Source organism: Camelus bactrianus, chromosome 6, assembly GCF_048773025.1.
Source record: "Camelus bactrianus isolate YW-2024 breed Bactrian camel chromosome 6, ASM4877302v1, whole genome shotgun sequence".
NCBI lineage: Eukaryota > Metazoa > Chordata > Mammalia > Artiodactyla > Camelidae > Camelus > Camelus bactrianus.
Genome location: NC_133544.1, coordinates 34,855,967 through 34,883,416, shown reverse-complemented (window position 1 = coordinate 34,883,416; position 27,450 = coordinate 34,855,967). Strand labels below are relative to the sequence as shown.

Below are 27,450 nucleotides of genomic sequence, written 5' to 3'. Positions count from 1 at the left end.
GATGGGCTTGGCTTCCACAGTGCGATGAGCCATGAGTCCTGTGAGAGAGTCAGGCTAGTTACACGTTATTTTTCCCTCCTCCTCTTGGCAATGATAGCTGTCCCCATGGGTTGATGAAGGCTGGGCTTCCTCAGAGGGAGCCAAGTCCCTAAGAAACACCTGAGTATAGTCCCTGTGGAGCCTGGTCTCACAATACATTGACTCTAATCACTCGATCTGAATTCGGAAATATCTATGAGTCATGTGGTTAAGCTCTTTCCAGAACACAGAAGATGCTGTCCTCCTCAGTGCCTTGTGGGGGCCTTTGCTTGCCATGTAGAATACCAACACCCTTTGTCACAGCCATTGTCACTGGTGCTGGCACAAATTGCCGGAATCCTGTCCCTATCCTGATTCACCAGGTTCTCCTTCCTCTTTTCTAAACAGCTGCTAATCTCAGCCCATTTATGAAGTCTTCCTCAATTAATCAGAGGACCAGGTACACAACTCCCGCAGTTCTCTTTTCACTCTACGCCCACTAAATGCTCTCACCCACTGGTGGTGTGTACTTGTGAAGACTCACTGAAGTTCTGTATTTGCTTAATACCTGTGCTAATCGTTTTCTGCTTATATCATTATTGGCTCAGTCAGGAATCACCTAGGTTTAAGTTCTTAAGCATCATTTTTACGCACACAGTGCTGTGATCAGATGGTTGCTTACTGCGTGTTTGATAACACCAAGTAAGAATCTCTGACTACCTTAGCGTACTACCTTCCAGGGGTATGTCTTACAGACAGAAACAACATAATAGTCTCTGGTTCTTTCTTGGCTAGGAACTTTGGGTTAACACTCAGGTTTTCCTGTTTGTTTTTGTCACAGTTAGACCCTCCCTTGTGCACACATGATGAAACGAGTATCTCAGGAAGAAGAAAAAAAACATTCGATAGCATTACTCAGTAGTTCAACATGGCAGACAGGGGCTGGCGCCCCGCTGCTGTCGTTGCTGCCTGACCTCACTTAACCTTCCTGCTAGTTTGTTTCCTCACCAGAAAATGTATGACTTTCCAGGGATTCCAGGAGACCCAGTGTTCATAATGTGAGGAAAGGCCCAAGTGCAGTGTGGTGTTACCCAGAGGGTCTGCGGCCAAAATCCAGGGCAGAGGATTCTGGGGGTGGGTCTGGTACTAGCTTGCTGGATGAACCCTGGGGCGTGTTATTCCTCTAGGTGAGTGTTTCCTAGGTGTTGATTCTTCTTCTTGTTGAATTCAGTCAATTAGGTGATTGAATGAAAATCCTTCCTATTCCTTGCACGCTCTGGTAGTTAGAAGTAAGAGTGTTAACCACAATTATAATAGGTATAACACTTAGTTGCTACCTGCCAGGTACTTTTATAATGATGTTATACTTATTATCTCAACAAGCCCTCAAAATGGCCTTTGAGGAGGGTCCTCTAGTGCTTCATGTTCTACAAATGAGGAAACTGAGGCACAGGAGACTAAACGACTTGCCCAAGGTCACCGAATTGATAAGGGGGAGAAGCAGGATTCAGGTCCAGGCTCCAGATTCTGGGCTCTCAGCCACCGCACTCTGCCTGTCACGTGTAAAGGCCGCCCACCCTCCTCTGCACAGCCCTGCAAAGACCAGTAAACCAAGCATTGTTGCTGCTAAGCAAATTCAACTTAAATTGCATTCTACAACAAATCAAAGATATTCGTGTATGCGCTTTTTTGATCAATAAATCTAAAAATTAGAAAGTGCCATGCTAGAAATGTTCTCTCTGATTAAATTTGCTGAGAGTCATTTGAATGAGAGTCATTTTCAAAAACTGGGAGCTATGATTGATGCTTTTGGCTCACATCAGACTGTTTCAGAAGTACCTTCAATACGGACGTCTATGACTGGAATATAAAACCTTAAATTCAGGTAGGTAGAGCAGAACAGGAAAAAGGATGAAATATTTACTGTTTTTGAGATAAAGTTAAGACAGTTTTACAGAGGCTTCAGAGAGCCACTCCTTCCCCACAGAGCCTCATGTCAGCAACACAAGTTTCAGACCAGCACAGCTTTTTGCGATTAAAAACTTACCCTGGGGTGGTTTGGTGGCTTTTGGTCACCTGTGCCTTCTAATGTTCTGGAAGAGTGTGTGGGATGACAATCGGATTTTATGAAAAACAGTTTTCTTCCAAAGTAGTTCATATTCGTTATTTTTGATATAATTATTCTCCACCCTGTGGTTGGGAGGACTTGTCGAAACTCACTCAGTGTGAGACAGGTGGGGGCTGCAGTCCTGCCCACCTCCGGAGGCTGGCTTGTGAGTGGCCTTGCTGGAGCACCGAGCCAGCTGCCTGTTTACTTAGAGGCATTGAGCACCTCGGGAGCAAAACAGGAGTTGTAATGCAAGTTTTGGCTGCAAAGCACGTTAGGATTGCTTGACGTATTCTACTAACATGTGATCTGAAAGATGTCTCAAAGCCCAGGTTCGTTAAAGGCACAACAGGATTGAAGAGTCTTTTTCAGCCTTTCTAACTCAGTCCTAAGTCAACAGAAGGCCGTGCAAGCAATGAGGAAGCTGCCTCTGACCTCTGATTGTAGTGTGGGGGTTGAGTCTGTTCTCAGGGAAACAGAGTGCAGTCCAAGGGCTTGTTCTTCCTGAGCGAGCATCCATCAAGAGAACGGTGACAGCGAAAGCCATATGAAGCCATGGGGACCCCAGCTTTCTTAAATGACTTAAGTTTCTTGCAAATTCCCAGCTGTGTATGAGTGTGTGTGTGTTTGCTTTTTAAACAAAAAGAGGCACATGTGCAGAATACAGGAAAGAGATGAATGAAGTTTAGTTAAAATGACCTCATGTGAGGTGTTGTGAGGCACCTGGGAGAAGGAGGTGAAGGAGACAGCCCCTGGTGTCATGGGATGAAGGAAAAGATGGAGGTGTGCTCCCAGGTTGCTATGGGAACAGAGTGGGGAGGAGCATTTCACCCTGATTCAGAATTTGGGGGCGGCTACTTGGTCTCTGAGTCAAACCAGAAAGTCTTAAGCAATAAAAAAAAAAAAAAGAGGGACGAGCATTCCAGGAGGGGTGAAAGGTTGACGTGAAGGCATTAGGGTAGACGACTACAAGCAGTTTTTTCCTGTGTCCTTCTGGCCATAATGAATCACCTGGAAAATTCATAGTTCAGGCTAGTGCCATGGTAATAGCTGTTGAGGGGAGGAAAAAAAGGATTCAATTTATGAAATATTAAAATTGCAAGTGAGATGCCCTTTTAATTAATCTTTTTAGTATTAAGGGATTAAGTAAGTAAATTATTGGTAATTAGACCCCCCGGGGGGAATTTAATTTGCATCTAGATGTGGTAAGTATTTAGTAATTCAAGTTTTGCTTTGAGCTGGGTCTTAGGTTGGTGATAATGTAGACCAGACATATGATGATATCATTAGGTGAAATTTCATCATGTCATTATGAAATTTCATCCATGTCAACAAAGGAGCATTAAAATCTGTTTATTTTGTGGTTACTAAACGGCTTCTAGAAGTATTGTGGAGGAGAGAAGCAGAGGGACTTCTGTGCTTCTGTGACCCTTATCTAAAATTGTAAGACCCTCTCAGGAGTATTGATTATGATACTACCCCTGTAGGGCTGAGGACAGGGGTATATTTTAATCTTCTTTAGACGGACAGGAAACCTGAGAATGAAAGTAATTAGGCTGCTTGCCAAAGATTTTACACACACACACCCCAAAACAAAAACTAAAGCAAGTACAATTCTAACTGTGCTGGAGCCTCTAAAGAACTGGTGTCTTAGCCAAATTTATTTTGACTTTTTCTGCATTTTATTCCTTGAGATTTCTTGGGTTGGTGCTAATTTTTACTACTAAAAAGAGTATAGCACTTGATATCTATGTAGCATACATTCTTGCTTTCTGGTATTTTTTATATAAATAATCCTAGAAGTTGAATTGTTGCATGAAAGGAAACACTTGGACATACTACATAATACTTGGACAAAGGTGACAAAAACACTAAGTCAAAAAGATCTGTACCCCGACGTTCATAGCAGCATTATTTACAATAGCCAAGACATGGAATCAATCGAAGTGTCTATTGATGGATGAATGGATGAAGTGTGGTGTATACACACAATGGAATATTGGCTATAAAAAAATGAGGAAATCCTACCACTTACGTCAACATGGGTGGATCTTGAAGACATCATGCTAAGTGAAATAAGTCAGACAGAGAATGACAAATACTGTATGATCTAAAAAACAAACAGAAAAAACAAAACAACAAATTCATAGAAAAAGAGATCGGATTTGTGGTTACCGGAGGCGGGGAGTAGGGGGAGGAGGAACTGGAGGAAGGTGGTCAAAAGGCACTTCCAGTTTTGAGGTAAGTAAGTACCAGGGATGTAATGTACAACATGGTGACTACAGCTAACGTTGCTGTATGATATATAGGGAAGTTAACAGAGTAAATCCCAAGAGTTCTCATCACAAGGAGAAAATATATTTTTCCTTCTTTCTTTTTACTGTATCTATCTAAGAAGATGAATGTTAGCTGAACCTATTGTGGCAATCATTTCACAATATATGTAAATCAAACCATCATGCGGGTACAACTTAAACTTATATAGTGATGTATGTCAATTATTTCTCAATAAAACTGGGAGGAAAAAAACTTTGACAGATATTGTCAAATTGGTCACCAGAAGAAATTGTTTTTGAGATAGCTGTGTGTGTTGAATGCTACCTTGTGCCTAGTGCTGCTCAAAAATATTTTTAATGTATTACCTTGTTCAGTCCTTGGGGAAAAAAACCTACGGAGAAAGCACTACCTGGTTTACAGATGGGAACACTGAGGCTTAGCAGGATAATTAGAGCCAGAAGCTGGCGGGGCCAGGACCAGAGTCCAGTTTATTGGTAGGAGTGCCAGCACAGGTTGGAGGTGCCCCTTTCCCCACACTGCTGTAAGAACGGGCCTGCTAACTATCTTCACAAGTATTTGCCAATTTAAGAGTTAAAATGTCATTTACCTCATGTTTCTTCAGTGTCTATCTTGGATAGGATCGGACATCTTGGCATGTTTATTGTCTGTTTGCATTTACAGTTTTATGAATTGCCACATCTTCTGCCTCATTTTTACTAGATTGTTTATCCTTTTTTCTTAATTATTTATACATATTATAAATTGTAACCCTTTGTCGTGTGTGATGTGTGCAAATCCTTTTCACCCCAGTTTGTTTCTTTCCAGTCTATTTTGTGACTTTTCACAATAAGACTTTAAATTTCATACATTGCAAATCTGTGGATCTTTTATGGCTGTAGAATCTTGTTAATCCTCATCCCATCCTAGGAGTATATTTTCTTCCCGTGTTTTTTCTTTCTGTAATTTCCATCTTAACATTTATCTGAGATTATTTTGGTGTAAGGAGTGAGCTAAAGAGGTTTCCCAAAAGGCTCTCTAGTTGTCTAAACACCATTCATTGAATAATTCCTCTTTTCCCACTGTTTTGAACCACATTCTCTTTCAGCCAAATTGGTTTCTAGCTTTGCACTCTTCTTGAGATGGTAGAGCACTGCTTGAATTATTGTAGTTTTAGAATATGTTTTAACATGCAGAGCAGGTTCTCCCTCATTAAAATTTTTGGATAGTTTTTAAATATTTGTGGTACCCAAAAACTTCAAAAAAAATTTCAAGTTAAAAACATCCTTGAGGAATGTTGATTGAGATTTTGTTGAATGTAGAGATTGGAAAGGATTGACAGCTTTATATTGTTAAGTATTCCTATCTAAGAACTGCATTTCTATATATCTTTTCATATTCTTCAGTTGTTTGTATAGTCTTTTTCATAGAAATTTTGCACTTCTTCTGATAAAGCATTTCTTAGCTGGGGTTTTGTAGCTGTATGAATAGGATTTTTAAAATTATATATTCTAATCCGTTCTTTTGATATACTAAATTCCTTGACTTTTAGTGATTTATTATTATCCATTATACTGAACTCTTTTTTTTTTTTTTTAAACAGATTAGGCTGAATTCTCCTGCGTTTTCTAGTCATGCATTCAACAACTCCAAATAATGGTGTCTTTGCCACCTCTTCCCAATAGTTTTATCTTTCTTTTTTTTTTTTTTTCTTTCTAACAGTTTTGGCAAGTACTTTCAGAATAATATTAATAATAATGGTGATAATTGGTCTTATTTGTTCTTAACTGTTACAGGAATTTTTTTTTTTAATTTATCATTCAGCTTGATGCTTTTGACCTGTGAGATCATGTGTTAATCATGCCAAGGAGACAATCTTCTTGTCTTTTCAAAAGGATTTTTTATTGGATCATAAGTTAAATTTTATCAAGTGCCTTTTCAACATCTATTGAGACTGTCATTCTTTTACCTATTAATAGAATAAGCTATAATAGATTTTGTAATAATATACCCATTGTTACGCTCCTGAGAAAATTCCCACTTGGTCACAGTGAGTTTTTCTTTTAAGCTAATTCTGGGTAAGAAGTTTCTAGTTATTTGAGTGTAATTGCTACTGGGAAAAGTCTACATAACATGTATACTTCAAAATGCAAAATGAGATGTAGCTTTTTAAAAACTTTATCAGTTTCTTCCCCCAAATTAGACTATTTGGTTTATGTAACTCTTACTCAAGTAATTTTGATCATTCATATTTTCATGGAAATCTTCTATTTCTTCCAGATTTTAAAATTCATTAGCAAATTATTTTTACATGATTCCTTTAATTTCTTTTGCAGTAGTGATTTCATTTAAAAGCATTATTGAAGAAGAAATCTTTATTTTATAATCACATGTCTCTGCGTACATTGGAAAAGTTCTAGAATAATTATGTGGAAGACATCATTTACCATCTCTAAATGGTGCATAGTTTTCAGAGATTAAGAGTCACTATTTTTAGAACATGAGATTAGAAAAGGAATTTGGCACGTATTCACAGTTAATTTCTGCCTATTCCAGGGTAACAGAGGTGGTGCTGGGACTGATGCTTTAGGCAGGGTTCTCACTGTGGGTGTTGGGGGCAGTTCCCTTACTCAATTTGCGAGGATACCAGAATGAAAGGGGAGTAATGAGGAGCCCTGTTTGCCAGCCAGTTGCTAACAGCCAATCAATGAACCTGAGGTCCTAGGCAGCTGGACAGGGGTTAGGCGGCCATGCTGCTGACACACACCGGAGCATGGGAACCCTGGGGAATCCATGCTCTGTGCTGGGGAGACTGGCTCAAGGCAGTCAGTTACAACCAGGTGATGGGGATCTCAGGGTTAACATAGGTCCAACTTTAAAAATTGAGTCCTAAGGTCACTAGGAAAGCATGATGGTTTTCCTGGGGTGTTTTGCATCTTGAAGAAAGAAAAAACAATTTGGGGAGTGTTTGAGCTGCCAGACTTTCTCATACATTAGGCGCAGGTAGATTCATTACGCATTATTCCTTTTTCCCTGCTTTTAATATACAGCGACTCTCCAGAGAGACAGACTCTTCAAACATTTTACCAGGAAGCGCCAAAGGGCTATGCGAAGGCGAGTCCACCAGATCAACGGACACAAGTTCATGGCCACATACCTGAGGCAGCCCACCTACTGCTCTCACTGCAGGGAGTTCATCTGGTAAGAGATCCCCTGGTTTCTCTCCTCCTAAGAGCTGAGACTTCTCTGGTTGTGTGTGATTTCAGGACAAAGCATGATTATTAAGAATTGTTTTAGAATCTGATTTTTTTTCCCTCTTCTTCTAATATGTTGACCTAGAAATTTTAATCCCCAGCGGAAAAAAAAGATGACAGTTCACAGATTAAGTTTTAGATGTTACCTCTTTTTCCAATCATTTTGGTAAAGGTGCTAATGGCTCATGAGCTGGTTAAAAAGCACTAATTAGAGGGAGAGGCTAATGAGTTAATAAATAATCTGCCCCTGAGGAGGAAAGAAATATCAAGGATATTGTTTTAAGAAGGCATGAATCACGGTGAGTTATGGGAAATAATCTCTGCGAATAAACTAACTAAGCACACAGTAGTCTTCAGCCTTATGGTATGTAGCCAAAGGTAATAGCTTTCAGTGATAACATACTGTAATCCCTGGCATTTAAGAATTAAGATAATTAATAGTTGAGAAATTCTAGATGATCTGGGGCAACATCTTACCATGCACATCACTCAAGCTTTTAGTCTCTGTGGCAAATCTAAAATGTAAAATAAATTTTAGTAATAGTTGCCTTCAATTAGAGGCAACATTAAACATACTTATTTGGAGAGGGTAAGAAGAAATAGACCCTCGCACACACAGAACGTGCGCATACACACCCCTGTCTCAGCAGGAGAAAACAGTTTCGTATCTGCAACATCAAAGGAGATCTATGTTTTTGTTGCAAATTTTAGTCATTTTGTTGAAGGCAGAAACATTTGGTTCAGATTAATTTCTGAATATTGATCAATTACTTTGTATTTTTGTGTATGTGTGATTACTTTGGATTTTATACCTTTTAGTGGTCAGAATCCAGGCTTAGTTTGGGTTTCTGGCACTTTTAACCAAGAATAGAGTCTTGTCTAGACCAGAGGCCCTCAACTGTATGAAGCCTACAGCTGTAGTCTTTAGGAAAAAGTTCCTGTTCCATTTTTTAATAAAAAATCAGAAGCTCTGGCAACTTTGAGCCCATTTTCCTTCTTGGAAGCTGTCAGCCTGCTCCCTTTAGCTGTAGTTCCACCTCTCAATGGGTTTGCCTGACCGGAGGGTGACTGTCCGTTGCTGTGTATTACACATCACAGCGTTTTGCTCCCCTCTTCATGTGACCTGCCTGCCTCTGTAGGCAACTGTGGTGACAACCTGTGATCTCAGCTAATGCTCTTAATGGAAACTTACTTGATAGTTTCACCAGAATTTTTTCCACCAAGGAAACTTTAACTCCCACCTAAGCAGCCTTGTGACAGATACACACACGTGCGCGCGCGCGCACACACACACACACACAATACTGGTCTATGTTTTACATATCTGTCATTCAGTCTTATCACCAACTACATGTGTGTACCTAGACAAGTCATAACCCAGCAGTGTCTCCACAGTTGCAAATAGAGACAATTCTATTTTGTTTATATAATATATAAAGTAAAATACATAATTTTATATAATATATAAAATAATAAAATATGTAATTTTATATAGTAAACATTTATATGCACTTACAGTATTAGGCACTATTCTAAGTGTTTTATATATCAACTCCTTTTATCTGCGTGATAACCCCATGGAGTAGGAACTGTTATCATTATCCCTCTTTATAGACTAGGAAACAGCAGCTCAAAAAAGTTAATAACTTGCCCCGAGTCATGTCCAGGCCATCCAGTTTCAGAATCTATGCTCTAGGCCATCCTATCATATCTGCTGCCTCCCAGGACTTTTGTGAGGATTAAATGAGATGGTACAGGTCAGCTGCTTGGCTCATGCCTGGCACATCCTACAGGCTTAGTAAGCTGTGCTTTTTGTTAGTGAGAATGAGGATCATATCAGCATCACTTAGAGACTGTGTTTGGGAGAGACACAGATGGAAGATAGGGGCATGGTGGGCATATTGTGGCCCTACTTCTCCTCCCTGGTGGACTCTGGAGTGATGTGGGCACAGGGAGGAGGGAAGGTGTCCCAGGTCAGGCAGCTGCACTGGGCTCACCTGTTTATGTCTGTATGTGTATCTGCATCTGTTGACGTCACCCTCTGCACATCTTTACATGTATATGAGAGAGAATGCTGAATGAGATGGTGAGTGACACTTCAAGTGGAGGCTCCATCACACACGCAGATGAGGGTTTATTTTCATTGAGGACTTGGGGGGTTGCCACAGAGGTGAGCAGCATGAGAGGTGAGCAGTAATTCTCACCTGTGTGTATCATCTGGAGCATTCTAATTCATCAGACAATTTCCTCCTTGTCTTGTGGTAACAAACAAGTGCTCAAAAAGGAAAGCATCTTTTGCTGATTCTCTGAAATTGTGTTGTTTATAAAGGACCAGAGGATGAAATTTGTTTTCCTTAAGTACTGTAATTATAGGAGCATTGTTGCTGAAATATTTGACTGATGGTTACTTTTTTTCTCTATTGTCTTGAACAGGGGAGTATTTGGGAAACAGGGTTATCAATGCCAAGGTAAGAAAACATTTTAAAAAACTACGTTCAGTCTTGTTCCTGTTTTAAAAACTGATTATACCAAGAGAAAACAGGATACATTCCATTAATATTTTGATAAATAACTCTGTAGGTTAAACGAGACCCCCAGGGAATTACAACTCTTTAGTTTTGGTTAAATTTTGTCTATTTTTTTTTTTTTTTTTTGTAGACAAAGTAGTCGGAATGTTTTTATTCCTGAATCCAGGATACCTAATAAAGTTTAGTTGTTTAAATAAAGTTTTATCTCTGCAATAACATGAACATACTAAAAGGTAATGCCATTTTATAAGCAGGGCCCTTGAGTCTTGAAGGTAAATTTTTGGTATTTTACAATCCCCTTGTCAGGAGGGGTGAGAAGAAGCACACTGCTGTTTTCTTTTTACCTCCATTGGAAATAGGAGGTATTATCCAAGTAGCTTTTTTGATTTTCTGATTTTTTTTTTAAATGTGAGAATGTTCAAAGTTAAGCCGTTAATGATCTTGCAAGTTATTATCCATTCACATTATTTTGCTTTTCACAATTGTAAGATAAATTCAATTTATTAGTGTTCTGGGAGAATTGAAACAAGATAAAAATGGGAGAAGTGAAAGAAGACTCTTTACTCTGGAGATTTAGCCAGGCTGGACTGGGCTTGTCTTTTATTGGGCCTCCCTCATCATTGGCTTGGGCATCATCTCGTGATTTCTATATATGGTACCTGTTTTCTTCATTTACACTCTACTGATGATTGGTAAAATGGCACTCCCTATCCTCGAGTGGGAGCGTGTGAATAAATGAAGAAATCCCACCTTCTCTTCTGAAGGAGGTGAAGTAAAACATTATTTTCCTCAGAAGAACAGAATAAGACATACTCTTGGATGTAATTTTGACTTTGTATGAGCAATTCTATCAAATTCTCAAATTTAGAAAAAAAACAATATATACTTGATATGATAACAACAATTGATCTGACGCTACTAATTTCAGCCCCAGGTGAGAACATAGTTCACAGGTCAAAATCAATGTCACTTTTTGGCTTGGACCTCTCCAGTACAGGGATATGATCTGTCCATCTTATGGATAAAAAGATAAGAACCTCTTGATGGACGAGAATACATTTTTGAGTTAAAAAAATACATGATTTGTGATGTGTCTGTTGTTATTTTAATTTATTTCTTCTTCCATGGCATGTAGTGCCAGAATATTTAAAGAGATGATTTTCAGTGGGCCACCTGCTACTAAAAGAGCAGGAAAGAACATTGGTCAGAAGACATGAGGACACTAACTTATTTACATCTTGCTAAGGGATATAAAACCAAATGCCTAGTTGGAAAGATATACCAATCATGCTAACACTAATCAAAAGCAAACAGATAAAGCAGACTTCAGAACAAGGAAAATTATAAGGGATAAGGAAGGGCATTATGTAGTGATAAAGGGATCAGTTCTCCAAAAAGATGTAACACTCTTTAATGCACCTAACAATAGGGCATCAAAATACTTAAGACAAAAACTACAAGGAGATATACACAAATCCACTATTATAGTTGGAGACTTCAGTATCTCAGTAACTGATAGAGCCAACAAGCACACAATCAGTAAGAATATAGTTGACCTAAACAGCACTATCACAACTTCATCAAACTGACACTTACAGAATACTCCATCTAACAGCAGAAGAACACATGTTCTTCTCAAGCTCACTAGGAACAGAACATTTACCAATGTAGACTACATTCTGGGCCATAAAACAAACCTTAACAAATTTAAAAGAGTATAAATCATAAAAAGTACATCCTCAGACCACAATGGAATTAAACTAGAAATCAATAACAGAAAGATACCTGGAGCACTTTAAAATTTTTGGAGATTAAACAACAAATTCTAAACAGCGCATGGGACAAAGAAGTCTCAAGAAAAAAAAATCATTGAATCAAATGATAAACAATTTATCAAAGTTTGTGAGATGCAGTGGAAGCAGTGCTCAGGGGAAAATTTATAGCATTGAATGTGCATGTATTAGAAAAGAAGAAAGATCTAAGATCAATCATCTACGTCTCCATCTTAGAAAGGAGAGACATTTAAGCCTAAAGTCATCAGCAGAAAAGAAATAATAAAATTAGAGTAGAAGTCAGTGAAATTGAAATTAGGAAAACAATAAAGAAAATCCACTAAATCAAAAGTTTGTTCTCTGAAAGGGTCAATAAAACTGATATACCTGTAGCCAAGCTAACCATGAAAAAAAAAAAAAAAGCCTCAGAATTTAAGATATTTCTATGTGGAGGATTCCCTCATATAAAAAGACCAGTTCTCTGGGCACTTTCAGTTGGTTTCTCATGAGAATTCAATCTGATGAAAGCTAGATTTGTTTTAAATTGTAGTTTTGTTTGCTGATATGTCATCTGTCTTGCTGTATTTAATCCTAAAAACTCCCATATGTCTTGAAAGATCTTTAAAGTGATGTATATTTTCATATTGCTTCATCGCACATGTTCATCCTTTAATGGAAACTGGACTCTGCACTATATCAGTTATCTAAATGAAAATGAAAAAAAGAGTTATTTAGTAAGTTCCAACTATTCAAACAATTGAATGAGTCATTCTGCAAATTCTTACTGGATGCCTGCTTTGTTTAAGGCCTCACACTGGCTGGGAAACCTGAGGACACTAGAGGCTACATGTGGACAATTTTAAGTGAGGGGGGCAGGTTAAGGGTTGTAGGAGATCGGGGAAGGAGAGATAGTTTCAGTCTAGAAGGGAGCCAAGGGGAGTGTGTTTTCATGGAAGAGACATTTTTTAAAGTTGTGTCTTGTTATAAACTTAAGACTTAAGTAGGCGATAGGAAAGGAAGATCTCTTAGGAATTGAAAAGGACATGGACAGCATGTGGGGGAGGGTGAAGACTTGCTCCAGGAAGAGCAACTAGTCTAGTTTTAAATGGAACAAGGAGCCTCCATAAAAGAAAGGTGACAGGTGAGCCTGGGGAAGGCTCTGGAGAGCCTAAAACCCATCTGGGAAATTTCAACTCTATTTTGGCTAACAGTGAGACACCATTGAATTCTTTAGATCACAGGGCTGAGGTGTCCAGCATCATGAAGTGAGACGATTCCACTGGAGGTGGGGACAGGAAGGATTAAAGCCAGGAAAGATGAAATTAGTGCAGGACTTGAGCACGAATAGTTTGAACATGAGTTAAGATGATGGTAAGGAATATAGGAAGGACGGGAGCTCCAGCTGCCATCACGGGGGCCCTGCATCTAAATGTAGCCACGATGACATGGCACAGCCCTTGTCGACTACTGAATCGGCCTAGACTGTCAGCCTCCAATAAACGGATAATCGCTGGGTTTAATTTCCTAGTGTGCACCTGTGTCGTCCATAAGCGCTGCCATCATCTCATTGTTACAGCCTGCACTTGCCAAAACAATATTAACAAAGTGGATTCAAAGGTAAGAGGATAACAGTTTACTGATTAAGTGCCTGCATGAGCTCATGTGTGCACATTCTCCCTGCCTCTCTCACTCCCCCCACCTCTCCCCGTCTCCTCCCCGCCACTTTCTCCCGGTCTCTCTGCCTCTCTTTCTTTCTCTCCCTCCTTCCTTCCCTCTTTTTCTCCCTCGCTCCCTTTCCCACTTACCTTCCACACTCCTTGAAGCCAATCATGGTATCAGAATTGAAATATCTCTCCTTTTTATATCATGGCATTTGTATTTCTGTACTTACGTAGCTTGACCTGCCTTTAAGATGACTCATTGGTTATCAGCCGAGTGAAAGCTCTAGGGATCAGTGCTACTAATTTGGAGAGAGATTTGGAATCATGAGCAGTTTCCTGTGTTTTGCATCAGATGACTGGGATTTGGGTGTAGAGTCCAGCCCCTGCTAGCTGGCTTCTTTTTCAGCCTCCATCTTAAAATGGGATCATACTCATCACATCAATTCTATCTTGCAGTGTGTTGTTAACTGTAAACTGCGCTTCCCAAATAAAGGGACTGTTGGCCCTCTCTGGGCTCTTGAGGAATTTCAGGGAGAATGTGTATCGGTCCATAAATGCTTGAACCTCACTCTTGGCACCTGCATTACATCCAGCTGGGGTGGGCATGCATTCTAAACTCTGGAGGCAGAAAGCAGGTAGAGTATTGCTGACAGTCAGCATGGATTTATAGGTGCACTGAAGAGGCTGACTCTGGAACTCAGTGGTTCTTTACAGCATCCACCCAGGTTTGCCACATAGTACACAGAGAGGCGTTTGTGCTTTCTTTTATGAGAAAGAGGCCAGAAAAGTTTCAAGAGGAGTAACACTGCCCCAGTCCTTGTTACGTGTGGCTCTGTTGTTATTGCCTCAAACCGTGATGTAGCCTGTCGCGTATGTGCCTAGTCTAATTATGTGTTGGAAACAGTATATGAGATTACGCCTGTCTGAGAAGTGGTTGTACGTTAGATTAATACAGGGTCTTTGCAGGTATCAGGATGCAAAGACAAGCAAAGGCTGGAAGGGCTGAATAAGGTCACCACTTGAATGTCACTTTGGAATAAATTTCTTCCGTGGTTCCATGTCCTCTGGGTGCCACCTTCTGCACCCCTCCCCATGACATAGCTTCTGGATTAACTAACGATGTAGTTTATTAAAGACTTGTGTAATCCTAAAGTCTAAAGGTTCTGGGAAATAGACCTGAGTGTTAGGGCATTGGTGGGGAGAGAAATAGAGCTTGAATATAAAAGGTGAAATGAAAATTTAAATTTCTCTCATTCTCCCCAGATGGTGAACCATCTAATGCACACCACCCATTTCTGTCCAGAATTGTTTGTTAGAAAATGTGCTTAGTGTGCTTGGTAAGGCCTGAGTAATTAATTGTGGCTGAGCAGTAAAATAATATACCCAGCTCAGGTGTCATAGTAACACTCTGCTGTTACAGTTTTTACACAAGGTGCCGGTATGGAATTTCAGCTCTTGTCCTCCTGTTTCCTTCTTACAGGTTGCTGAGCAGAGGTTCGGAATCAACATCCCACACAAGTTCAGCGTCCACAACTACAAAGTGCCGACGTTCTGCGATCACTGTGGCTCCCTGCTCTGGGGGATAATGCGACAAGGACTTCAGTGTAAAAGTGAGATGCTAGGGTTCTGGGTACCTACTTCCTCATGAGAACACCATGCTGCGAGCTTTCAGAATTCTGTAGCTCAGAATCTGACCTAGGACTGATGGTTTTAGATACTGGGCAAATTAGCATCTTCATGGCTCTTTATTTCTATGTCCCTTGCCAGGCACACAGCGTACAGAGAGTGACGTGTGATGCACAGGTTTTCTAACCGTAAAATGTTAAGTCAGTTGCTAAATTGAATGTTCCATCTAGTTAGCTGGCCTGCTGGCTGTCATCTGTTTAGTGCTGTTTCAGTAGGTATTTGAAAGGGAGAAAAATGTGATCTGGTCAGAAATGGAAGATGATAGGTGGCGAGGTGGCCAGCAGAGAAGGCTGGGTTATGGGTAAGGACCAGCAGGAAGTTGGTCTGATGACCTCACCAGTAATAAGCAGGGATCGAGTTACAAAAGCATAACTAGAGTTCCCCTGCATCTTCTCAAAGATATTGATAAAGATTGGAGCGGGTGGGTGGAATGAAAGACACTTAAGCTTTGGCTGTGAGCTTGCACTGTAATCATGCCCAGTGGAGCCTGAATTTGACCTTTTACGTCAGCAAAGTGTCTGGGGATGACAGCTGATCCCTGTCCTGTTAGGAGGTAGGCGACTGTTGACCTCGAGTCATCTCGCATTGAGTGCTGATGTAGCAATCTGGCTGTCATGGGGTGCACTGTCTCCAGCCGAAATACATGCAAATTTTAGCCTAAAGCCTTAGACGCATTGAGTCACCAGGGAAGGCAGAGTTTGTGTCAATAAAACTGGACTCCTTCCACTGACTGCCTAGACTTACCAAGCCTGCTTCTGTTAACAAAAGTTGGCCAGTCACTTGTCTTCAAGAAAGGCAAATTCTTATCTTTCTCCACAGCACCATTCAATTATTTTTTTTCATGGATACATGAAATAATTCTTTTTCAACCAAGCAGCAGCCGACTCACATATGGCTTTGGCTTGGTCACTGCTTGATCATTAGCTAGACAGCCTCACCCAGGTGTGGGCTTCCAGCATGAAAAGTCCCTTCCTGCTTCTGTATGGCTGTTGGGGACATGCAGAGCCATGGGTGGGGCTCATCTGCATTGCTCTTGTCCCTGCCTGTGCTGACGGTGGTGCACCTACAGTGTTCTGGCTCCTGTAATTTTCGCTTGTATGGTCACATGGTGCTTTAAAAAGGCCACTGCAGGCTTGTGTGTCTCCCTACCAGCCTTCCTGAGAGAGGTGGATTTCCTATGAAGCTAATGAAACTTAAGCCTTGGAGCCCCTCCCTTGCAAGCCACCTTCCAAGCTCTCTACTTGATTGCATATTCTTTCTCTTAAAGAGAGCAACCCCAAATTGCATAACTTCAGGCCCCACAAAACCTGGATCTGTGCATGCTCCCAGAGAGGGGCTGACACGCCCAAAACACGTCTCTGGCTGCTTCAGTTGTGCCTCCAATCAGCAGGGCCCGAGTCAAGAAACCATATCAGAACTTTGTGCTGATTAACCCTCAGGTCCTTCATCGTCCTGCGGCAGCTTCCTGTGTACCAGGAGCTTAGCTTGCTTCGCTCTCCTCTCCCAACTGCCACTTAACGTGACCTTTAAGAAGTTGCTTTTCTTCACCCACGAAGCCACAGGCTGCAAGCGCTGAGAAACACAGCCACACAGGATGCCGCATTCTGTGCGGTGAGGGCTGCCCAGAGACAGTGCTCAGAAAGAAAGCTTCACTTAGAGGTTCTTCTCTCGGGAACACCATTTCCATCCTATTGCAACACCAATCTCCACGTGGCTTTTCGATTGCTCCCTTTTATTGAGAGATGCAAGGAACAGTATAAAGGCAGCTGGCACGATTCCTTGTTATTTAATTGACTGAACTGTTGCTGGGATGAACGTTTTGATCTCTGTCTTGAATCATGCTGTGAAATCGGTGATGACTGTTAAAATATGATTTAGGAGAGTGTCTCTCATCAAGTCGTGGTGAGAAAGAGGTGTTTGAAATTTATTATTCATCAGCATGCCAGGCTTCCTGCTCTGAAACAGCAATCAAGAAGATGGCAGGGATGGATGTAGGTGTAAGTTTAACTTGATGAGAAGACAGCATTGTCCGGCCTGTACCGTTCCCCTGCCACAGTCTTTTGGGTTACCAGAGTTCTCTTTCACAGCGTGTGTTGATGAGACTTTTTTCTGAATGTGAATTCCCTTCTCCTCTTCTCTCCAGTTTGTAAAATGAATGTACACATTCGGTGTCAGGCGAACGTGGCCCCCAACTGCGGGGTAAACGCGGTGGAACTGGCCAAGACGCTGGCGGGAATGGGCCTCCAACCTGGAAATATTTCTCCAAACTCGGTGAGACCTCACTTTATTCATGTCCTGTAATTTAGAAGTTGTTCAGTTGTGATGAGCCCTGGTATGGCGTGTGGCGTAATTAAAGTTCCTCATCTCACTGGGTAACGTTTACAGAATACTTTACAAGTTTGACTTCCTTATAAAGACTTTTCCAAAGTAAATTAATACATGATATATGATTTCTGTTGTCCTTTATACAGTAATCCCCCAGTCTACTTGAACACAAAGAATAACTTCACATTTTAAGTTTATCAGAAGGTTGGGACCATTTTAAAGAAGTTAAATATGGAGGATTTGACTTTGTTCCGTAAATGTTAAATCAATAACAATAACCTTTGAATTCCTTTATGATTGGGTTAGACGATGACTTCTTAGACTGAACACCAAAAAAAAAAAAAGAAAAAGAGAAAAGGAAAAAAGGTAAACTGGGGAAAAGAGTTCTTAATCTCAGCAAATATAATAAACAGATTTATTGCATTTTGTTTTGTTCCACAAATAAGATTCTATATACAATTGCATGACAAGAAATAATGAGCGTACAGATCTACCAAGAAGCAGAAGAAGGATTTTTTTAAAATCAGCTTCCTGTCATTGTGGTCTGCTGAAAAGCCTGGAATCCAGGGGCCTGGGCTGCACTCTTGGTGGGGGTGCCTGGCTGTGCAGTTGACCAGTAAACTCTGGGGCTCTGCTTCCTCCTCTCTGCAAGGGATTGAACTTGAAGATCTGTGGGGTTCTCCACAGCCCTGGAATCCAATGGTTGTGCAGTTTTTGTTTATGGATTGTGAATTTATCTCAAGTTCAGTAACGGACAGGAGTTCCTTCCTCTGAGCTCTCAGGAGTGGGTGGAGCATGTCAGTTGCTGTGGGCATGTTTTGTCTTGCCACTTCCCTGAGTGACCTCCCCCTGCTGTCCACTTGAGCCTCAGCCACACCCCAGGGCCTCGTCCTATCGCTGCCTTGCTGGCCAGGGGCTGCCGAGAGCTGGGAAAGAGCCATGGCTACGGCTGTGGTTTCTGGAAGGTGTAGCTTGATGTCTGGTTCAGGAAAGTTCTAGACTTAACTGTCAGATATCTCTGGGTACTTAGGAAGGGACGTGCAGTCACTGTCAGGTTCTTGGTTATCCAAAAAATGTCATCCCTAAACGCCCCACTTTCTTTTTGCTGAGAGGCCCCTGCCTGGTAGATGGGGCCTTGGATTGTCATTGTATTCCTTGATTTTAGGAAGGCATTGGCGAAGTCCTTCAAGTCTGCGTGTCTTTCTTGCGAACAGGCAGACAGGGTGCTATACCATGAGGAGGGTTTCTAACGCATGGGACGGCTGTGCCTGAGGGCCGTGGGTTAAGGATTTCAGCCTGAAATGCCATGTGAACAAGCTGGCCATGCGGCACAGTCTCTAGCAATGGCTGGTGCCACTTGTCATGTGAGCCAAGTATCTTTAATGTGCTAATATTTAATGGTGAGAAAACCGAAATTACCTGTTACTTGACAGTACAGCATTCAAAAGAGACACCTTTAGTCTATCAAGAGAGAAGAATGGGTTAAAAAAAAAAAAAAAGATTGAGAAACACTGGCTTAGATTTTTCTGGCCAGTGCCAGCCCAACCAAGGGAAGTATTTAAGTGGAGGAAGTGAAATTCAAGCTGGTAAATTTTTTCTGCCTTTGAAAAATTTATGATCGGAGATCTAGAGGAGAAACTGCGAAAACAGTTGGATTTTAAAGATGACCCATTTTGTATCTTCAATCACTTATTTACTGGGTTAAGTAAAATCCTCGCAGTTACAGGCTATTGCCCAGCTGTTTATTGCAAACATTGCTTAGAAGTTGACCCAGATAAGGTTTTTTTTTTGTTTGTTGTTTTTGTTTTTGTTGTTGTTGTTGTTGTTTTTAGCTAAATAGGTCAAATGCTCCCAGATATTAGACTTTCAGTCTGCTGTCTGGTGGAAGCTTGTCTTATAAATATCCTGAGGTGGACATCTGCACATCACCTTGCCTTTAGGTAGCGCCCCTACCGGAATGGGTCTTGTACCAGGGGAATGGGCTGGAGCATGCGCAGAGAAAGCCACACCTACTTGTAGTTCCGTGCGGTGCAACTAGAGCTCTCCCTGTGTTGATGGTTAACCTTCCTAGGGGGCAAGCAAGTTGACCATGAATCAGAATTCTTCAAAATTAACACGGTGGCCCAAAGAATTCCCTTTCCAGAAAGTTATCTTAAGGAAATAGATGATGATCATGACCATAATTGGGATTGGGAACACAGCTTAGGTTTATTTATTTTGATACAGTATTATATGTTACAGGTGTACAGTATAGTGGGTCACAAGTCTCAGAGGTCATGCCCCATTTACAGCTACTATGAACTATTGGCCACATTCCCCACATTGTGCCGTACGCCCTGGTGGGTTACTTTATACTTGTAGTTTGTATACCTCTTGCTCCCCAAGCCAAGTGCTGATCTAAGTACCTGAGGTGCAGTTGCTCACTTTCTCCTCATAACAACCCATGTGTCAGGTGCTATAACATCCCCTTTGTTAGGAAACTGAGGCACAGAGAGGTAGGTAACTTGCCCAAGGCCACAGGGTTAGGCTGCAGAGCTGTGATTTGAACCCAGGCAGCCTGCTTGAGAGCCTAGACTCCTAATCATCCTGATTTGAAGATTTCCATGCAGGTATGGTCACTGCGGTCACTAGCGAAAAGTGGGAGACAACCTGTATTTCCAATAGCAGGGGAATTCATAAATCAATTGCTATATATCCGAAATACGGACGATCAGACAGCCTTTAAAACTCATGTTCTTGAAGGATATTTAAAGACACAGAAAATACACATGACAAAATGTTAAATAAAAATTGGTGTTATGAAGCAGTAATTTTATTATATTTTTAAAAACCAAATATAAAGACAGATGTGTGTATATATATGTTTTTATTTTTTGAGACGGATGGTGAGATTATAGGTATTGTCAATTTTATTCTTCACCTCTTCATTGTTCCAATTTTTACATTAATTTTTATTTTCCTTCTGTAACTTAAAATACTGTGTATGAAATGATGCTTCGTTCATTCACATCCTGGTACCCAGTGGTCCTTGATTCTCTGAGCAGACCTGAAAACCGCTCTTCGCAGAACATGGACACCAGGCGGCGCTCTTTGAACCTTTCTACCCTGTAGAAAGTCATTGCAAAAACCTGAGGGACCAGACTGAGACGTTTGTGGTTCTCTGCACTCCCGTTTGAGCACAAACTGAAATTTAGTGGCTGAGATATATTCTGAAGCAGTTCTTACCCAGATACAGAAAGCACAGCTCAGGAGCTGGTACTGAGGCAGTTTTGCACGGCAGAACCTGATCACATGTCAGGCTCTTTCCCCGTGTGTTGTATTGAGGGTTGAAGCTGCATGTAAGGTCTTCTTCATCCATCCGTGCTTCATGCTTCACTGTGATTTCTGACTCGAGGCATTCTTTTCTTTGCAGAAGCTTGTTTCTAGATCGACCCTAAGGCGACAGGGAAAGGAGAGCACCAAAGAAGGAAATGGCGTCGGGGTTAACTCTTCCAGCCGACTTGGGATCGACGACTTCGAGTTCATCCGAGTGTTGGGGAAGGGCAGCTTCGGGAAGGTGAGTCCTGGCTTCAGCTGTTTGAGTTCAAGGATGCATGCTCCCAGTTTGTGGCTGGCAGGGGCACGTGTGTATCCACACACCCATTTCCCGCCGGCCGTTGCCCTTCGGTCCTGTGCGAGCCCCCACTCTGAGAACTGCGAGAGTTCTCGTGCTCATGCTCCTCCTCCTGCCTTGCCACAGGTGATGCTTGCAAGAATAAAAGAAACTGGAGACCTGTATGCTGTGAAGGTGCTCAAGAAGGACGTGATCCTGCAGGACGATGACGTGGAGTGCACAATGACGGAGAAGCGGATCCTGTCCTTGGCCCGCAATCACCCCTTCCTCACTCAGTTGTTCTGCTGCTTTCAGACCCCCGTAAGTGTGACCCCCATGCACCACCTCAATGGTCCCCCTTCTTCAGAAGCTGAGCCAACAGAATGTTGACAATTTCACAGAGTATCAGAAACTTCGGGAGCATGGACTCCCAAGATAGGGCCCTTGGAAGGTCCCAGTGACTTCTGACGACCCAAACCGATGAACTAAGCACTTCCTTTCATGCTGTCCTGGAGAAGGATCACTTTGAGGGTTGTGTCCTAAGATTGAAAAGGTCTTCACACGGGCGTCTCCTCTAGCAGAGGGGAGGTTACAGAAGTCTAAGGATAGAGTAAGTGTCATGGGACACTTATCTTGGTGACTTGGGCCTTGGCCCCACTGCTTAATGCTAAACTGGTTCGGACCTGGGCACAAGAGTTCAGACCAGGATAGGCCCAGCGAGGGCACCCTGACTCGTAATATCCCAAGGCATCGTTTCCAGTCTGAATCAGGGATTTGCTTGATTTTTTTTTTTTTTCCAATTTGCTTGATTCGGTGGTCTGATCTTAGGAGACCAGTCTGTCCACTCCATCATGATGATGTGCATGAAAGGAATGCTTTTGGCTGCAGTTACAGAATACCTGACCAACAGAGGTTCATGAAATAAACAGGAAGGATGAGTTTAGTTTATTAGCACCGACTTTTTGTCTTGAGAAGTCTGGCAGTAAGAATGTTTGGGTAGGATTAGTTGCTCAGTGACATCAGGCGTCCCTTCCCCTTGGGGTCTTAAGGTAGTTGCCACAGCCGTAAGTGTCACACCTCGTATGACAGCACCCAAAGCAGGAAGCACATGGGGCAGAGGCAGAAAGTGCTTCCCAGTCGCTCTCCTTCTATCAGGGAGAGAAAAATCTCCAAGACTTGAGTTACCTGCTCACCTGTAGCTGCAAAGGAGGCTAGAAGAGCACATGTCTAGCCTAGCCTGATTCCCTTGATCAGTTCCCACTGACCTGGGTCAGGGCACTCTGCTGCCCACCTAGCCCTGGGCTTCTGTTGTCGGTGGTGAGGGAGGAGGACTCCTGCGAAGGCACCAGGAGTGTCTGCCACAGTTACCTCCTAATCTTCTCACTGTCAAAGGCGTTCTGAAAAAAGGAATTCGGGACATGTCCCTTGTCTGCCACCAGCAGGGCACTGGAGGGTGAGGTGCGAGCAGGATGGGGCGTCCCACCTAGTCCAGGGATGCTGCAGTGCATTTTTAGGGAAGGTAGCAGCCAAGTGGAACCAGAGGGCCAGTTAGAATTAGTCAGGCGAAGAGAATGAAAGTGAATGTAGTAAGCAGGGTGAACAGCTCAGGCATAGATCTACCAGTAAACGGGAACAGGAGGTGTAAATAAAGCTCAGGAGCATAAAATGTGAGGTTCAGGAGGGGCGTGGTGAGAACCGAGGCTGCAGAACTGGGCCAGGCCGGGGCCAGGCAGTGTGGGCCTTGTGGGCTGTATTAAAGGAGCTTGGATTTTAGTCCTAAAAATAAATGGAAGACATTTTAGCAAAGGAATGACATAGCAGATTGCATTTTTAAACTCAAAAAAGTTTGTTTTAAGCACCCGCCAAGTATCCATATCCTTTCTTTGAAAGAAACAATTATTACTTGTTTCAAGGGTAGTCTTTCAGAGTTCTTTGCACATAAAAGCATACATACACACCATATGTATGTATCCATATTTATTTAAAAAAAACACACACACACACAAGTGTCAGTATATATTTGCCCTGCATTCTGTACCCCCCTCCTTTTTAAGGAGACAAATCCAAAATGGTTTTATTGAGAGAGTAAATCTCTGTAACGCATCTTGCAAAATTTACACATTTTAAAAAACTTAGGTATAACTGATGTGTAACACTATATTAGTTTCAGGTGTACAAAATAATGATTTGATATTTGTGTACGTGGTAAAAGGATCACCAGAATAAGTCTAGTTAACATCCATCATCATACATCATACATCATAACATCCAGCATCATCAGAGTCACAGAATATTTTTTCTTGTGATAAGAACCTTTAAGAGCTACTTTCTTAGCAACTTTGATGTGTGCAATACTGTGTTACCAACTCTAGGCACCATGTTGTATACATTACATCCCCAGTCACCTTATTTTTTTTCAAAAATGAGATAACGTATCTTGAGATTATGTCATATTTGTATACACCTGGCTGCCTCGTGTTTTAATGGCTGCATTGCATTCCATTTTTAAGAATGTGACACAATTTATTTAACTTGTTTGCTATTGCTATATATTTAGGATGTACTTAGACTTTAATTTTAATCAAAGTTGCAGTGAGTTCCCTTGTGTTTTTATCTTATTATGTACTTGTACTAGGATTTCTCTATGACTCGCTACTAGAAGTGGTATTGCTTGGTCAGAGGGCTAAACATTTATAACTTTGACAGAGTCTAGTTGGCCTTCTTCCCCATAGTGCTTAAAGATAGCTAATGCTTCAACCCTTACATACCAGCCCCTGTCCTAAGTGCTTTCTTACAGTAATCACATGAAGCAAATTCTGTTAACCTCACTCCCATTTTACAGATGAGCAAACTGAGACGGGAAGAAATTTAGCTTCCGAGTGGCAGAGGTTTTGAGGCCAGACAATCTAGCTACTGAACCCAAGCTCTTAACCATTTGCTTGTTGTATTCCTAAATTCACACACCCAAACCATGTGTGAGAAGGCTTATTTCCCCCACCCTCTTCCTTTTGTGGCATGCTAGCTATCATTTTGATGATGGGAGAGATTTTTTTTAAAGGTGTCTTTGAAGTTCTAATGGGCATTTCTCTGACAGTGAGTGAGGCTGGACATTCACACATGTTTAAGGGTTACTTGCGTTGGCAGAGATACATGTGCAGCTTGAACACGGGGTGGGGCCGGGAAGATGGGCAGGCAGAGACAGGAGGTTGTGTTAAAGGAGGTGCATGGTGTGCACTCCCAGGCTGTCCACGCGTGTGTGAAGGAGCTGGGGGGTCAGCTCAGTTTCCCCTGCACTCCTCTGTCATGCTGCCCGTGTGACCTGGGCTCCTCAAGGGCACACTCTCCTCACTAGAATCCTCAGTGCTTCCAGGAGCCCCAGAGCCCCTGCTGGCCCTGGCGCCTTGCCCCTCAATTCTCAGCTTCCCATCTCCGCGTCCATGGGCCAGGCAGGGCTAACCCCAGGTCGTCCTCCCAGGGCCTGCACCAAAGAGCAGACATTGGATTAGATGAAATTAATGGGCTGATAACCCTGAGTCAGACAGTTGACTGATGTGGTTGTGCAGTGGCTGTTTCAAGTTCCTCTGATAAACAAATAAAGAAGTCTCTCCTATCGAGCTCCCAGGGACTTGCACCTACCACAGGAAACCCCCGAGATTCTACAGAAAGCAGTCTATCAATTAGATGATGCTATGGTAGAAAAGAAGTTAACCTGGAACAGATCGGGAGACCAATGAATATAGAATACACAATGCAGAATTTTTCAGGAAAATATATACTGTGCAATATCCCCAAATATTAGTGGTTACGTGGGATTCCACTGTTCAGCAAGTGAAGCCTTTATGTTAACATTGGTGATCCAGTTTTCCTAGCGGCAGTTTCATATATGGCCACAAGGTGGCAGTCGTTACTGCAAGGTGATTTTTATTTCTCCACTAGAGAGAGGTGCCGACTTTGGGGTTTAAAATCTGCCTTGCAGTAGATGTCTCCAAAGCAAAGGATAAAGGGAATTTTCCCCTGCCATAAGTCTAGATGATAAACCAAGTGTTGGGAACCAACTTAAAAGAATCCAGTGCTTTTTTCTCATGCTGAGATAGAGCTATGCAGTCTTCAGGTTTAAGCCTTCTCGAATTTCAAGGTATCAGGCTCCATAGCATGCGTGGCATTTGCTTTCTGCATCTGTCCATTTGTCACAAATCCTCAGTCACTATCCCCATTTACCACTGAAAAACGAACTCTACAGAACAGAAAATGGCAGTTACCATGAAAAATTACAGCAGGTAAATTATGACTGTTTAGCTACTGGGTTTGTCAGGCCCTGCCTCTAAAATGAGATGCTCAACAGTGTGTAACTCTGAGCTGTACAGATCTCCCCTGCAGAATTTAGCAGTGAGCCGGGGTGAGGTGTGGGAGTCACTCCCCGGCTATCTTCAGTGCATCACTTCATTGTGAGGATGCTTGTAGAAGCAGCCCTGCGGAATGGGTGTCCCTGAGGCCCAGAGAAAGGGAGCAACTTGCTGAGCATCCCTTAGGCTGTGAGTGGTGGAGACAAGGTTCATCTCTGGGTCAGGCTGACTCTGGAGCCCGGCTCCATCCACTTGTTGTCTTCTGCAACGTTTAGGTTGTTGATTCAGCGTGTGCTTAAGCCTTTCCTGTCTTGCTTGGCTCCCCTCCCATGTTCTGATATGGAAAGAGCTTTGCCCTTAGAAACGGAAGACCTGAGGTCTTCCAACTGTTTTCCTCTGCTTGAATGGCTTGCGACTACCTTCAGATTCCTTTGAGCCTTCAAGTTCTCATGGTTGAGATGAAAGCAGGATTGCCATGAGGAGCAAAGGTGAGAATGCAGACTCGCTGTTGTTCGACGAGCGGCACTGTGACCTCCTCCTTCCTTCCACACACCAAAGACAAAGGTCCTGGGGCTTCCCGGCACAGACCTCACGTGGAGGGTCCAGTAAACACACACAAAGTCGGAGTCTGGGAGCTCCTTTCATTCTTGGCCAAAACAAAAAGACAAGCCAATTACAGATAATGGATAATTTTTCAAGTTGGCTACACAGAATTATGAGCCCATAAATTATTGCCTCTGATTTTTCCATAATCATGTTACTTGCAAGTATATCACTACATTGGCATCCTCATAAATTTCTGAAAGCATCGTAATTGCTAATAGTTTGGGAATAATTTGGTAATCTGTATCAAGACTTAACAAAAATGTTTATGCTCTTTGATCAGTTGATTTTATTTCTGATAATCTAGCCTGAGAAAACAACACAAAGAATAAAATAAACGTCATGCATAAAGATGCTGAATTTTCAGTGCATTATTCATAATAGAAAAATCCCAGAAACAACTTCAGCATTCAGCAGTAAGGGTGTACTTAAGTAATACGCTATTTAAAATTATTTTCTTTTTTTAACATATATTTATGTTTATTTATTATTATTTTTAATTTTTCCCCTTAATGGAGGCACTGGGGATTGAACCCAGGACCTTGTGCACGCCAAGCACACACTCTACCACTGATCTATTACCCTCAACCCCTAAATAATATGCTATTTGATGAAGATTTTCAGCCAATAGAGAAACAATTGAATATCAAGTAGTTACATGATTGTGTGTCGCTGTCATAAGCATCCAGCAGATATTATTTGTTGCATACAATTCTTATAACAGCCCTAGAAAATAGGTACAATTGCTCTCTATTTTGCTGAGTGACGAAGTAAAGGAGGAGTTAAGTTGCCCTAAATCCAATAGCGTAAATGGTGGAGCCAGGAGGTGGGAGCCTAGGAAGTAGTACAGAGTTGATGATGGTTCAAGGCATGTGTTCATGGCAGGTTCTGCCCAGGACAGTGACTTGGCAGACCTGGTCCCTCCACGAAAAAATAAGGCTGAAAGGAAATGATGCCAGTAAGCTCTCAGGGACTGCTATTAAGGTCGCAGAGTCGTGGATGATTTGTTTCCTGCTTTGTTCTGTTTTCCAGTTTCTGTGATGTGTTTCTCCTTCTCTATCAGAGGAAGCGGGAGGAATGAGGTGCTCTTCAGCCAGGAGGGCCCGGGGTCTGGGGTGCGGCCTGGTGAATGCCCCGTGTCCCACTCTTGCAGGTTAAATTCACTTCACACTCCTTTCATCTTAATCAGTGACTGGGCGGCTGAGCCTGCTGGCCTTGGTGGCCTGGAATCCCAGTCTCCCCACCCCCAGCTCCCAGGGGCTGGCGGTGGCACCCCTGGAGCCCTCG

The 27,450-nt window shown here is 42.1% G+C and overlaps 1 protein-coding gene across 2 annotated transcripts in view; it reads left to right on the top strand.

Annotated features, from left to right (window-relative positions):
• PRKCH (protein kinase C eta) overlaps positions 1-27,450 on the top strand; it is a 206,772-nt gene that overhangs the window by 99,108 nt on the left and 80,214 nt on the right. For both annotated transcript variants that reach the window (XM_010962235.3, XM_045522078.2), the window contains exons 3-9: positions 7,450-7,600; positions 10,087-10,121; positions 13,482-13,570; positions 15,095-15,224; positions 17,444-17,571; positions 21,038-21,181; positions 21,365-21,538. In XM_010962235.3, coding sequence (XP_010960537.1) covers positions 7,450-7,600; positions 10,087-10,121; positions 13,482-13,570; positions 15,095-15,224; positions 17,444-17,571; positions 21,038-21,181; positions 21,365-21,538 — 851 coding nt within the window. The remainder of the gene's footprint in view (positions 1-7,449; positions 7,601-10,086; positions 10,122-13,481; positions 13,571-15,094; positions 15,225-17,443; positions 17,572-21,037; positions 21,182-21,364; positions 21,539-27,450) is intronic.